This window comes from Quercus lobata, chromosome 10 (genome assembly GCF_001633185.2).
Source record: "Quercus lobata isolate SW786 chromosome 10, ValleyOak3.0 Primary Assembly, whole genome shotgun sequence".
Taxonomy (NCBI): Eukaryota; Viridiplantae; Streptophyta; class Magnoliopsida; order Fagales; family Fagaceae; genus Quercus; species Quercus lobata.
In genome coordinates, this window is record NC_044913.1 from 33,284,550 (window position 1) to 33,299,258 (window position 14,709).

Consider the following 14,709-nt stretch of genomic DNA (forward strand, 5'->3'; position numbering starts at 1 on the left):
GCAAATGCTCTTAGGATCCGCAGATGAAAATATATTAGGGAAAAAGGTTAGATCGGGGTGGGGTGGAGAGAGGAAGGTAGTGCATTGTCATCATTCCAAGGCGTTGACTGGCGAGCTACCACCAATTAAGAGATCTCACATTCCCCTAATCTCACCAAAAGCTTCCTTTATAAGCAACGCCAATCACGTGCATCCACCACCTCAAATACAAACATAAAATAAAAACAACAAAACGCACCGTCGCGTCGGTGGGTGGGTGCTACAGCAAGTGAAGTCACAAACAAATTAAAAAAAGAAGAAGAAAGGAAACGGCCCCGTTTAGGTGAGGCACGCACGTCTCTGTGTGGCGCTCCATCTCTTTCAGTGTCAGTTTTATGATGACTTTGTGTGTGTTTTTATTAATAATAAAAAAATAAAGAAATTTCCCCATAAAGCCGTAACAACTGAGATTTGAGAGACCAGTCCCTCTCTCTCTCTCTCTCGTTCTCGTTTTATTGTTAATTAATTAAAACCTCTTTGCCGATTGGATCTCAAAAACAAAACCAAAACCACAACAAACGAGATCTGTCTCTCTTTTTGAAAGGGTTTTAGAGAGAAAGAGAGATATGGAGAAGAGTGTGGCGGTGGTATTGTTGTTAATGGTGCTGTTTGGTGCGGATCAGGTGTGGTCGAGTGCATCCGATCACCGTTACAAGGAAGGAGAAGCAGTGCCTCTCTATGCCAACAAGGTCGGCCCCTTTCACAATCCCAGGTATTTCCATTTCCATTTCTTCTTCTTCTTCTTCTTCTTCTTTCGAGCTGGATCTGACCTCATTTTGGTTTTCTAAACTTTTTACTATTATGCTTTACCTCTCTGCTGCTTGCTGCTGTTGTTGTTAGATTTAGATTTAATGGATTTGTCAATTTTAGAGCTGGATCTAGTAGAATTGAAGAGATTAGATATCCTCTTTCTTTCAGATAATGGTAACCTTTTTCATGGAAATCAAATCAAATGAAATGAATGATGAAACTTCCAATCTTCGACGACATGATGATTTAGCTAATGATGATATTGCTCTCTCTCTCTCTCTCTCTCTCTCTCTCTGTGGCAGTGAAACATACCGGTATTTTGATCTCCCATTCTGCTCTCCAGAAAATGTGAAAGACAAAAAGGAAGCTCTCGGTGAAGTGCTAAACGGCGATCGTTTAGTGAGTGCTCCCTACAAACTCGATTTCCGAATTGAGAAAGATTCAGAGCCTGTTTGCAAGAAAACACTCTCGAAGGAAGAGGTGGCTCGTTTCCGAGATGCCGTGAACAAGGACTACTACTTTCAGATGTATTACGATGACCTACCCCTTTGGGGTTTTATTGGCAAGGTCGAAAAAGAAGGCAAAGAGCCAAGCGACTACAGATATTTTCTCTATAAGCACATTCAGTTCAACATCTTTTACAACAAAGACCGAGTCATCGAAATCAATGTTCAAACAGACGCACGCAATGTCGTCGACCTCACTGATGACAATAAAGACGAGGTCGACGTCGATTTCTTATACACTGTCAAATGGAAAGAAACAAGCGTCCCTTATGAGAAGAGGATGGATAAGTACTCACAGTCTTCTTCTCTTCCTCATCATCTCGAGATCCATTGGTTCTCCATTATAAATTCTTGTGTCACAGTGCTTCTTCTAACTGGCTTTCTTGCCACCATACTCATGCGAGTCCTTAAAAATGATTTTGTTAAGTAAGAATCTAATCTCCTCTGCCTCTGCCTCTTCATTAGGATCTTGACTCAATTGCTAATTTTTTGGTTTTTCCTGTAAATAATAAAGATATGCCCATGATGAGGAAACAGCTGAAGATCAGGAAGAGACTGGATGGAAATACATCCATGGAGATGTATTCAGGTATCCCAAGTACAAGTCTATATTTGCAGCTGCCCTTGGTTCTGGTACCCAACTATTTACCCTGTAAGTAGTTACTTTCTAGTTTCTACTACCGCTGAGCCGGTTCCTCATACTTATTATTGTCGTGTGAGTAATTTTATGCTTTCCATTCCATGCAGTACGGTATTCATTTTTATACTAGCACTTGTTGGTGTATTTTATCCATACAACCGAGGAGCTCTATTTACTGCACTGGTTGTCATATATGCTCTCACATCAGGAATTGCGGGCTATATTGCGACCTCCTTTTACTGTCAGCTAGAGGGAACAAACTGGGTATGTGCCTATTGTGCATTCATTCTTCAAAAAAATTTTGAAGCTTGTTTCATAATCTGATATTCAGTACTCTGGTGTGACGACAGGTTAGGAATCTAATGTTGACGGGATGCCTCTTTTGCGGACCTCTGTTTCTTATGTTCTGCTTCCTGAATACTGTAGCGATTGCTTATAATGCCACTGCTGCTCTCCCATTTGGCACAATTGTGGTGATAGTTCTTATATGGACGCTTGTGACATCGCCTTTGCTGGTGTTGGGTGGGATTGCTGGGAGGAATAGCAAGGCTGAATTCCAAGCTCCTGTCCGCACCACCAAGTATCCCAGAGAGATTCCACCTTTGCCATGGTACCGGGGAACGATTCCGCAAATGGCAATGGCAGGCTTTCTGCCTTTCAGTGCTATCTACATTGAACTTTACTACATATTTGCCAGTGTATGGGGTCACAGGATTTATACCATATACAGCATCTTGTTTATTGTCTTCATCATTCTCCTGATAGTTACTGCTTTCATTACTGTGGCACTGACATACTTCCAACTTGCTGCTGAGGACCATGAATGGTGGTGGAGGTAAACACCCATTCTTATTTATTTGTGTTGATGTTTTGCTGACTTAAATAATATTTGCGACCTGATTCCTCAATTGATTTGATTTTGCTTCTGTTCTCATTCTGGAATTTATATCAATATTGCTCTATTTTTCAAATTTTCCATGACTTGTTCTTGTCTTTCTTTCCCCTTGGTTATGGAAGTATCTTTATTTTGGGAAAGGGGAGGGGGTTGTGGTAATGGGTGACTGTATTCTTCTTGCTTGACCATATATAAAGTTGGAACTCTTCCTGTGTACGTGTGAAAAACTTGTTATAGGATTGATGTATTGACAATTGTAGTATAGGTGTTGTTGAATTAAAGTTTGCATTAGGAATTGTTGACTACCGACAACATATCAACTTTGATTGTCAATGATGTGTAATTAATTACTATGTGAAACTGCAATGTACTTCTTCAAGCCATTGTGTTTGGTAAGTTTAAAGTAATCAAAGATAAAAGGTCAAAAGTTTCTCTGTGGATTTGCGGTGGCATAAAAAAATTACTGAGAACATGTTGTTTTGAGGTAGGAATACGTGTAGCTTAGGCATGACATTTGCAGTCTCTTTTATTATGGATTGGTTTGTGTGGCTATTATTAGTTAATTGTAAAGTTTATGTGAACAAGAATGCTTGCGTAATTTTTATTCATTTCTTTATAATTATTTATTCCCCATATTTACCTCACTTAATAATTGCAACCATCAAACAAGCTTTCGTTCTTTATCTCATGCATCGATTGATTGTTTATTAATCTATATTTATCATTTTTACCATACTTTGCATCAATTCTTAGGTTAGGTTATATATACTATCATGTTATTCCATTAAAAAAAAAATTTATATACTATCACTTTTAAGTGTTGACTTGATTTTTGAGATAGATTTTATGACAGTTGGCTTGTTATCGTTCTTTGTCCTGATTTGCAGTGAAGTAGAGTTGTTAGCCTGCATTAATGTCTTTCATTTTCTTTTCCCTATGTCAAGCTGTATGGATTCTGAATGTCTAGAACGGAGAATAATATATTGAATCCAAGATTGATGATCTCTATGCTTGAATTTGTTACAGATCTTTTCTATGTGGTGGATCAACTGGCATCTTTATCTATGCCTATTGCCTGTACTACTACTATGCACGCTCAGATATGTCCGGGTTTATGCAAACCTCATTTTTCTTTGGTTACATGGCTTGCATCTGCTATGGTTTCTTCCTCATGCTTGGAACTGTAGGTTTCCGTGCAGCTTTACTATTTGTGCGTCACATTTATCGATCCATCAAGTGTGAGTAGATGGTTGATCCTCGTCAAGAGTCGTTTGCCATGTTTTTTCCACTTTTATATAGGCAATGAAGAGAAATTAAGTTCCAAAGGTAATTTTGTAGCGCCTCATGTATTAAAAGCAGAAGCAAGGTTCGTTAGATTTCTTGCTTCCGAAGCAGCATATTGGATAACAAGTGTGCTTTTGACAGTACGGCAAAAAAGTTTGTATCATTACTCAAATCAAGACTTTGCAATACATTCTTTTAATATCTTCTACCCGTTTATTCTAATAATATCTCACTGGGCGTGCAAGTGCTCCCAATATAGGCAGATTGGACTGGTTAATAGTCTTGCATATGCTGTTATCTTCTAGTTCTAGAGTTGGAAGTGATTGGCAAATGGTAATTTGTGGTACTCATGTATTTGGTTTGATTCCTACCTCACCCCCCTCTCTATCTATACCTGACTGAAAAAAGAAACACGAGATTTCTCAATTTAGTGAGATGACAAGTTCTCCTTTGTGTAATATTACTTTCGTTTAATCCCATAACTGATACTATTTTTATTATCATAAAATAGATACTCCATAGCATCAACTACAAGATCATTATACGTTTGAAATTTTCTCAACTTCTGTTATTAATATAACGTCATACATATTTTGTCTCAGTTAATTGCATCAGCTACTATCTTAATATTCTCACCTAGAACCTTAAATTAGAGCATTCACAGCAAGCTCCTAAAATTTTTAGCTTTTAACATCTCAAAAACTTATTATATTTATTCTAAGTTCTAACACTTCATTTTACAATTAACTTTAACATCAAAGATTTTATTTTTTACTTCATTTAAATATACTTTCTTTATTAATTTTTTTAAAATTCTTATTCTCTCCTCTTTCTCTATCTTCTTCTTCATCTCTTTCACTTCTCTGCCCTCCACACCTACTACATCTCTTTCTCTTCTTTGCCGCCCACCACCACCACCACCAGCAACACCACTGGTAAAAAGAACCCACAAAACCCATCACAACCACACTCACAATCGGCCACAAAATCCACCACAAAAAAAAAAAAAAAAAATGCAACCCAAACAAAACCAGAGTCATGACCATAGCCACCATCACACCTACAACTAGACACAAAATCCATCACCGCCACACCTACAATGGGCCACAAAACCCATCACCATCACACCCATAATCGACCAACAAAACCCATCATAACAACACCCACAACTGGCTACAACACCCGTCACCACCACAAAAGAGAGAATAAAATATTTGAGACTGAGGAGAAGAAGAAAGGAGGAGAATAAGAGAGAAGAAAATAATATATATATATATATATATAGAGAGAGAGAGAGAGAGAGAGAGAGAGAGAGAGAGAGAGATTTTCTACCATAGCAAAAGAAATTAATAAAATAATAGAAGAAAGGGAAGAAGAGGTAGGTGAGAGAGAAGATAAAAAAGAAAAAAGAAAAAAGAGAGAGAGAAACATCCGGCTCTGAAGAGAGAAGAAAGAGAGAATATATATAAAATATATATATATATTAAAGAGAAGAAGAGAGAGAGAGAGAGAGAGAGAGAGAGAGAGAGAGAGAGAAATAAAATATTGACTGTAGCTCAGTTGCCATTTTTTCAAACTATAGCAACTTCATTGTAGCCTACATTTAAGTGTTTTAGTTGCTAAAATAACATTTTAGCAATTATACCAACTTCATTGTGACTGCTCTAAGATTACATCCTTGCGATGGTATTTTGAGTTTAATTATTGTAATTTAATTACTTCATTGTGAATGCTCTGCTCAAAATGTAGAACAAAAGAAAGAAATACGACAAGTTATGTCTTGTTTACTCTTTTGCTAATTATGTATCCAAATCTTGTTGAATCTTGCAACATATGAGCATTCACATTGCTTCAAGTATAATAGAAGAATGTGTAGAATTTACACAGTTTTATCTAAAAATGAACTACATTAGTCCATGTATAATTGTGTAAATTTACACTGATATTATTCATTTTGCATTTAGTTGTTTATTCTTTCTTTCCATATCTCAATATGAAAAAAGAGAGTGGATGGTGGTGGTTGTGTGTGAAGAAAGAGAATAAATTAAAAAAATAAGAAAAATTAATATTTTAATAAAATATAGTGTAAAATAGATAATTTGATGTAGGATATTTTGAAAAGTAAGTATGTAAAAAAAAAAAAAAGGTTTTTATACTAAAATAGACACAAATTTTTGCACGAGCTAAATGCGAATGTTCTATGAAATTAAGTATAGGATATAAACACTTTCTAACAGATAAATTTAAAAGTTAAAACTGATCAAAATTTCCTTGAGTTTAATATAAAACCTTTTCAATGCAGCTAATCAAGTCAAAACAATACATCTTTCACAAGAAAAAGAAAAAGAAAAAGAAAAAGAAAAGGAAAAAAGAAATCAAGACAATACGTAAAAGCATGGATTTTTATACTATATTAGGAGATATATCCAAGAAGTTGTAGCAATTTCTTTATTCTAAAAACTGAAAAATTTTAACTTTGAAGAACGTCATTAGAACATGGATACTTTCTAGCAGAAAAAAGAGAGCAAGAACTATGTTGATAATTTATTTTTTCTTGAATTTAAAATAAACTATGTCCAAGGAAGTCGTTTCCTTTTTCTTAAAAAATAAAGGCAAAGAAAATTGTTTTAGACATCAAATACATGAAAGGGATACAGAAATGATTTTATTATTATTAAAAGTTGTTGGTAAGTTTTATTTATTTATTTGGATAGTGATTAGGATAGTGACTCAATAATTTGGACACATGGTTTTATATTATTGAAAGGGTTGGGCATTGTTGATGTGGTCATTCAAACTGAGTGATTGATTTCTTTTTTTTTCTTGGTTATTTTTCTCCATAGATGGGTGAGAATATTTTTAGAGAGAGTGGAGTTTTCATTTTTTTAATTTTATTTTTGTTTTTATTCAAACTAGTTCACGTGGAAATCCAAGTAGTATAAAAATAATTTTTTATTATCATGACAATATTTTTTATTCATCACTTAATAAAAAATTTATTATAAGACAATAACAAAAGCTAGGATTTTGCAAAAAAAAAAAAAAAAAGGTTAGGATTAAATTGATATTTAAAACGTTTGGGAAAAATTAGCTTGAATTTACTAGGGTAAATGAGCTTTTACTATTATTTTTTAAAATATTTAGCACAATTTTTTTTTTTAAAAAAATTATTAAGTATCGTGTCCCTATTTTTAAGTGTAACTCCACATTAACAATATTGAGTTCCACTTAAAAATATACACATAACTTGATTTTGATGGTATCAAGATTTTAATTTGTTAAAATTGAATTTAAAAAATAGGAGTATTTTTTTTTTTTTTTTGATTCTAAAACAGGAATATTTTACTAAATTGTTTCAAAATAGAAATATTTTACTGTATAGTTTTAAAATGAGAGACAAATGCCATTTTTCCTAAATTTATTTGAAAGGTCGTTTTGTTTTTAGGGGAAGGAAAACTAAAGTTAAAGTGGGTGAGTGTGAGGCATCAATTCCAAACAGATCAGATCAGCTCCATTTTATATTTTTTTCGGGGAGGCGGATGACTAGTGCAACAGCGGCAGCAGCAGCAGCAGCTCTGCCACTCCATTTCTCCTTGCCTTCAGCATTACCAATCACAATTCCCAAACTAGCTGCATACTCAGTAGTAGTACGGCTTTCTTTTTCTCTTTTGCTCCTCTTCCTTCCGTATATTTGTAAATTTCTAAAATTAGTGCTAGAGATTGGTGTACAGTCTAAAGAAGTAAACTTTCATATTCAAGGCAAATGGGTTCTTGATTTTGCAGGTTGTTGGGCGTACAAATGGTCTAAGGCTTGTGGGTTGTTGTGCTTATGCAGCTATTTCAAAAGGGCAAGGGCAAGGTGCCCTCTTTTTTTTGTTTTTTTCACTCTGTTTCCTAACTTGTATTTGTATTTGTATTTCTAAAATGATGTGGTTTGCTATGCAGATGCATTTGACCCTGAGCTTCGGTCAGTGCTTGAACTTGCCACCGACTCTGAGCTATATGAGCTTGAAAGAATCCTTTTTGGCCCCAGGTAAATGAAAATCTTCTTCTTCTTCTTCTTCTTTTGAATTTGGCATGATGTTGATATATTTGGTCTTTAATATTGTTGATATTCAGCTACTTCAGCCCTTTGCTAAAATCGATAACAAGCAGAGCGGATGTGGACCATGCCATGATTGAAGAAGATCTTGAAGAGCGACAGGATTTTATTGCAGCGCTAGAGTCACGCTTTTTATTTCTTGCGTCTGATGCCCGGTCTACATTAAGGTAATTGCAATGACATTGTAAAATTGCAACTAGTTAGCGTCAATAGCTGCTTTTATTGATATGGTCTAAGTTGCACATTACAACTAAACTTACTGGGCCTCTTTATGGAAAGTGGTTAGTGAATCTCAATCTCTGTTCTCATGAACAAAATTTTATTGCACATTGTAATTCGGGCTTCATTTTAAGTATCGTCTTGATTTTCTTTTCATATAATGTTGTTGGTAGGGGATGGAGACCATCATATAGAAATGTCTTGCTTGAAGTGAGGAAAAAGTTGAACATTCGATGCTCAAGCAAATTGTCAACTGAAGATCTTGAAGTAGAAATTTTTCTTCATCTATTGCAGGAATACTCAAGGTACTTTTCGTAATTAATTCTCCAGAATTTGCTAAATCCTTTAGAATGCTTATCCTGTTAGATCTCTCAGTCTCATTATTCTCAAGTAGGTACTACGTAGAGATTGAAAAAATTTCACAGATGGGACTTGAGCAAGGTGCTCGTGGGGTGATTTTGATCATCACAAATCTATAAACTGATAGAAATATCCTAAGATCAATATAAATGGATTTATTAACTATAGATGTTAGACTGTTAACTAATCTGTTTATCAAATTATTGGAGTTGAAGTGATTATTTTGTTTTGGTTAAGAAGTATGACTATATTGTAAAAACTTATCACTAAAAGGGAGCTTTGAGGTGGCGCCACTCTAACTAAGATTAGAAGTTAAACTTGGATTCCCTAGGAATTTTGCAACATAGACCAATAATTGCATAGGAAAGAAAAATCTAGTGCTGGCCTATGGCACTACATGGACGATTGGATGTCTGAAGAAATGCAAGTTAATGCTGTTAGGAAAGAACTGATGCCTTAGGCGGTGTCCCTTCTGTGTCTTTTGTTGAATTTTTTAACTCCCATTATTTGTGATTTGTGTTCTTTAAAAAGGGTTTGTACACATCTTTTTATGTGTCATTTCCTTTTCCTTTTTAATAAAACCTTTCCTTATTCAAAAAAAAAAAAAGGTTGAGGAAAGTAATCAGTTAATCCTTGTGTTGTGCTTTTGTTAGTTTTATAATTCATTAATTGATCTTTGTTGATTGCTGTCTGTCAGAACATTAGAAAGTTTTAAAAGATCATTACTTAGTTATTTCTTAGAAAAAGTTTCCAGTGAGCCTATTGCAAATGAGACCTCCCCTGCCTCAACATGGCGGAGGGTGAGGTTGTGGGTTTAAGACCCTTTGGGTACGTATGTAATTTACAAAATGTAATCTTTCAAAAAGTTGACTTTTTTTCTTAAGAAAATTGTATTGTGGTGATTTAAAATTTTCATTACATTCTTGCAGCGAGGAATCAAGAAATTTCCTGAGCTTAGGGGACTTCTCTAAGACATCCAATGATCAGGGCAGTCTAGAATTTGGACTTAGTCAATGGAAGCTGCATGCCCTTTCTGCTATGAAAGAGCTTCGGTCAATGATGTTGAGGGTACAGTTAGTTATTTTACAATCAAGTCTTTTGGTCCTCTCTATTTGAGATTGATCTCTTTTTTCCCCTTATCTTTTTTGATGTGAAGGGTGGTGGCATGTTTACTTTGGCAAAGATTTATGAAGTGGTAAGTAAATGATTTATGTCAGATTATTTCTTTGGTCTTTTGTTTGAATATCTGAAGTAGTTTTCCCTTTGTGGTAGTTAGCAAGGAGATTATCTGGGAAGGTGTTCTTAGAAGCTGCCAACTATCAGATGAAAAAGGAATTCATTAAAAAGGTATAAGTTTGACATCGTAGATACATAGTTTGGCAAAGTAGCCATAATGAATTTGTCTGATTCCAATGTGTGTGTGTTTTTTTATTTTTATTTTTTTATAGAAGCAATATGTCTCTTTATTATGGCTTCAACTTTATTAACTTAAAAAAAAAAAGATTATTTTTAAAGATATTTCATAATTTAAAAATAGTTGTTACCATTTCTGCTGCAAATATGATTTAGAGCACGTTTGGTACACTGTAATGATTATTACATGAGAATAAGAATAAGTATTACAAGGAATACATAAAATTGGAATGTAATAAGTATTACTATTCATTAGTTTGGGGACTATTTTTTACTTATAAAAAAAAAATTAGTTTGGGGACTATTTAGGAATAGAATCCTGAATATGCATCCACAATTTGGTAGAGTATGAAAAGAAGGTGGAATGAAATCATTTTTAAGTCAAATTTTTTAAAATACTCTTATTTTATAAAATTATATTTACATTTTTTGAGGATCTAGCTTAACTTTTTTTTTTTCCAAAAAAAAAAATAAAAGTGGGAGAAGGATCTAGCTTATTATGTATTAATAATTTATATATATGTGCTTTGTTTAAAAATTAATAACTGCGTAAAAGTTATATAAGGTTCTAGCTTATTTTCTTTCATTTTGAAGATGTGGCAATTAATGGCTTTTTAGGAAATTTTAAAAAAAAGTTATTACATAACGTTAAGAAATAGACATTCAGTGTTTTTGATAAAGAATAGTTATTCCTCATTTTAAAGAATAACTATTCATAAGAAATAACTATTCATCGTAATAAAAATATAACCAAACAATTGAATAGTTATACCATAAGAATATCTATTACATTACAGTGTCTATTACAGTCTACCAAACGTGCCCTTAATATTCTCTCACATGCATTAAACATGGGCAATATGTATTGCCTTATGCAGTGTTCTTCAACAAACGTGCCCTTAAAGAATAACTATTTATAAGAAATAACTATTTATCGTAATAAAAATATAACCAAACAATTAAATAGTTATACCATAAGAATATCTATTACATTATAGTGTCTATTACAGTCTACCAAACGTGCCCTTAATATTCTCTCATATGCATTAAACATGGGCAATATGTATTGCCTTATGCAGTGTTCTTCAACAAAGGCCTACAGATTTCAAAAACCTCTCTGAAATGTATTCATTTTTTTTTTTGGTAAGGAAAAAACAAAGTTTTTGAAATGTATTCAATTCAATGTGAGGAACTTCGTGTGCGTATTATACTTTTTCAATATTTATTTATTATAGTTCTTTGTTCAAAAAATTAATTTTAGTATGTTTTCTAGATTTGAATGGGCTCTGTTTGTTTAAGCTGTCAATCACTCTTCTACATTCCAGAAATCAGGAGTACTAAATTGATGGGGACTGCTAGATTTTCAATAAATTTTAGCTAATTTTGACCAAAAAATCTAGATAGTGATCTCTACATTAAAGACCAATAAAAAAAGAAAAGAAAAGAAAATCTACATTGGTCCCAACTTGATGTGTGGTCCACTTGGTAAATTTTCTGGTTACATTGTTCTATCTAGTCTTATCTTTTCTACTATTCAAGTTTGTATGCTGGTGGTGTATATTAAATTAAGTGTTTTTAGGTTTAGGAGTCGACTGCATTTTGAAATTCAAGATTTCAAGATATGGGAGTGGTCATTCCATGTATCTTATATTGGGATATAATGTGTAGTTTTGGTAGTTTGTAGCTTAATTAGTTTTCAAACTTTCTAACATCTGCTAATTTATGAAATGGAGTGCTACCAATACAAATTTAATGCAAGCTGTCAATTTAGTACTTCATGTTCCCTGGGAAAGTACAAAAAATTCTTCCAAAATATACACACTCCAATATAAAAACGACAAGAAAGGTAGTCAAAATCTCAACAGAATTCATGTCACTTGAGCCAACATCTTGGGACCACTGTAACAGCAATCTCAATGAGCCATAATTCATCTTCACAATAGTTAATTCTGCATCATTAAATGTTTGAAAGAGCTTTTATGCTTTCTGAATTAGCTTTGCCAGCCAGAAAGTATATCAATCACTCTCCTAGGCATTGCTCATTGTACTTCGAACATGGCAAAAATAAAGGCCTATAACTCTTGAGCAATTGTCAAGATCTACCTAGTATATGCCCGATGTGGGACTTATCACACACCCACAAAACACAATCAATTAAATTTGGGCATCACAAATAGTTACATCAGCAAGGCTTCACTTGACGTTAATACTTTCTTGGTTTTCAGGGTGGACAATTAGTTGCTATTAATTTTGAGTCTAGAGCGGCCTTGCTTGCAGCAAAGCAGGTGTATACCTTTTTCTTTTCTTCCTTGGGCTGCAAACAGTTGATTTGATCCTTATGATGTTTCTATTTTCTGTTAGTGCTATGTACTCTTACGGAGAGGTATATTACTGTATTGAGGAATGTATTAAAAAATGTGTTATAAGTGGAGGGGTGAGAGGGCTTTGCTGGTGCTGCATTTTTTGGAATCAGAACTTCTCATCTTTGTCAGTTTGTAACTGTGACAGGGCTTTGCTGGTGCTGCATCAAGATATCTGGGTTTTAGAAGCATGATGTCTTTACTTGGTCCAATGTATTGACTCTTCTGCTCTGCATTTTTTAATATAATTTTTTGATTCTGGTTTTGTCTTTCATAATTTTCATTTCTTCTCACCTGAAAATTTGCTTTCCCCTTTTTATTTTTAATTTTAATTTATTATATATATGTATGCATGTATGTATTAACCTTTAAGGGGCTGAATGCTAGGGAAAGTGGTTTCACTGATAAATGTCCATGCAAATAATGGTCTAAATTGATTAAGAAAATGTGTATTCTCATAACTACAGAGTTGAAGACTATCTTTGCCAAAAATGATGCTTCATTCATAATGGCTTAGTTTTTATTTGGTATCTGACTCAACTATGTCCTGCATTTGTAAGCCTGGAGGGAGTCAAATCTGAAGCACGTAGTCTTTATGAAGTCTCTTTTGGCTTCATTGGTTAAGCATTGACTGCAACAACTGCTTTTGATCTTGAAGTTTTTTCTTTCTGATTCCTTTGAGGAATTATTGTCATCTCTGACAATTTTATTTCACTGGCATCTTGTGCAGGCTTTGGGGAACATTTCTGGCAGATATTGTCATTCAAATGCTTGGAACTGATTATGCTAGAATCTTGCGAGCAATTTATGCTTTTGCCCAGGTAATATATTGATGCTAATATGTCTTTTGGCCTGTCACCTTGCCAGATCCTGGTCTATACTAACAGACAAATCTAAATGATTATACATGATGGTGAGTGGCAGTCTTTCTAATTTTTGGCCTACCAATTCATTTTGGTGGATCTTTTGTGTTCTCAAGATTATCATTAAACACTTTTTACCATCAAACTATAGATTGATCTGATCAATATTGGTACTTGGCCTATTAGGTAGGTATGATATCGATTTTGCCATCAATCCATGTTGACTTATATCGTATTTCGTTAGTAATCATCATCACACCTTAGGTATGGACTTGAATTTACCTAGTTTGGTTGTTATTTATTCCGTCTATCAGGTCCTTAGCTTTGATTGCAAGCTTTTCTTAAGTAAGTTGCAAGATCTATGTCATGGTATTGTACTCAAATCAAATGTTAATCATGTTAAAACAATTGGTATTTTATGAAAAGAGAAGTGAAAAAGGGTTATCCAAATGATAGAATCATAAATGTGAAAATCATTGTTTGTTTGTTTAGAAGTAATTTCTGACTTGTGGAATGGTGTCCAGCTGCCCCTCCCACCCAAAAAAGAAAGAAAAAAGAAAGAAAGAAAAGTGAATCATGATGAATTTTAGGTTTCTAACTGCTACTAAATCATTGTTTTGCACCAGATCCGTATTACCCGCACATACAGATTACCATCTTCTGGTGATTGAAAGATATTTCCAAATGGTGAATTCGTTGGTGTTTTGGAAGGTTGTTTTTAAATATTTTCAAATGGTGGATTGAGAGCTTATGTTGGTTCTTTGTGGATAGTCCATAAATTTATTTTTGATACAGTATATATTGGTAGACTCGTGTTGCTTCTGACAATTAACGAATAGAGTTACTGACAACTCATTAATTGGATAACTTTCGAATGTTGTACAAATTTTCTCGAATTTTGTGTTTTTCATATTTTTTTGCTTCCACAAGTTGGTGAGCATCTTGTTATGGCTATATCTAAGTTTGTAACAAGTTCCACTAAACAGGTCTTTAGTTGTTACATTTTACTTTTTACATTGAAGATCCTCTATTTAATGCTAATAAAGTTAATCGACTAGTATTCGCCTAGAAGATTGGTACCATTCATTCAGTTTTTGTAGCTCAAACGGTATTTTTCATTCCTGGTACATAGAAAAATGCGAACCATAAACGCTGTTATCTTGAACATACTGTTCAAATGCTAATAGTGAGTAATGGCCTCAAGCTGCTGCTCATGCTACAGAAAAAGCATTGCCTGAAGCGGGCTTGCTGTAAGAGCTTAAGGGTCTGTTTGAATTG

At 33.9% G+C, this 14,709-nt stretch overlaps 2 protein-coding genes across 5 annotated transcripts; both read left to right on the top strand.

Annotated features, from left to right (window-relative positions):
* Positions 1-352: 352 nt before the first annotated feature.
* Positions 353-4,544, top strand: LOC115963857 (transmembrane 9 superfamily member 3-like). Its single transcript, XM_031083073.1, has 6 exons — positions 353-751; positions 1,092-1,721; positions 1,810-1,947; positions 2,043-2,199; positions 2,286-2,770; positions 3,857-4,544. Exons 1-6 carry the CDS (start codon positions 606-608, stop codon positions 4,074-4,076), a joined length of 1,776 nt encoding a protein of 591 aa, XP_030938933.1. The 5' UTR covers positions 353-605; the 3' UTR covers positions 4,077-4,544.
* A 3,018-nt stretch (positions 4,545-7,562) lies between these two features.
* LOC115965653 lies at positions 7,563-14,433 on the top strand. 4 transcript variants are annotated; one of them, XM_031084923.1, is made up of 12 exons: positions 7,563-7,761; positions 7,898-7,973; positions 8,060-8,147; positions 8,234-8,383; positions 8,609-8,740; positions 9,725-9,863; positions 9,952-9,990; positions 10,068-10,142; positions 12,434-12,493; positions 12,717-12,781; positions 13,299-13,389; positions 14,058-14,433. In XM_031084923.1, exons 1-12 carry the CDS (start codon positions 7,654-7,656, stop codon positions 14,100-14,102), a joined length of 1,068 nt encoding a protein of 355 aa, XP_030940783.1. In that variant the 5' UTR covers positions 7,563-7,653; the 3' UTR covers positions 14,103-14,433. The 4 variants fall into 4 exon arrangements, with proteins under 4 accessions (XP_030940783.1, XP_030940784.1, XP_030940786.1 ...); XM_031084924.1 differs by having other exon boundaries at positions 7,563-7,758; XM_031084925.1 differs by having other exon boundaries at positions 7,564-7,755.
* The last annotated feature ends 276 nt before the right edge of the window (positions 14,434-14,709 follow it).

What these genes read in the sequence shown, in the direction of transcription:
- LOC115963857 (XM_031083073.1), top strand. Translation starts at nt 606, where the DNA reads ATGGAGAAGAGTGTGGCGGTGGTATTGTTGTTAATGGTGCTGTTTGGT. An exon ending in GGCCCCTTTCACAATCCCAG is followed by an intron (nt 752 to 1,091) that starts GTATTTCCATTT and finishes TCTCTGTGGCAG; the next exon opens with TGAAACATACCGGTATTTTG. An exon ending in GGTACCCAACTATTTACCCT is followed by an intron (nt 1,948 to 2,042) that starts GTAAGTAGTTAC and finishes CATTCCATGCAG; the next exon opens with TACGGTATTCATTTTTATAC.
- LOC115965653 (XM_031084923.1), top strand. Translation starts at nt 7,654, where the DNA reads ATGACTAGTGCAACAGCGGCAGCAGCAGCAGCAGCTCTGCCACTCCAT. An exon ending in TTCAAAAGGGCAAGGGCAAG is followed by an intron (nt 7,974 to 8,059) that starts GTGCCCTCTTTT and finishes TTTGCTATGCAG; the next exon opens with ATGCATTTGACCCTGAGCTT. An exon ending in CAATTTATGCTTTTGCCCAG is followed by an intron (nt 13,390 to 14,057) that starts GTAATATATTGA and finishes GTTTTGCACCAG; the next exon opens with ATCCGTATTACCCGCACATA.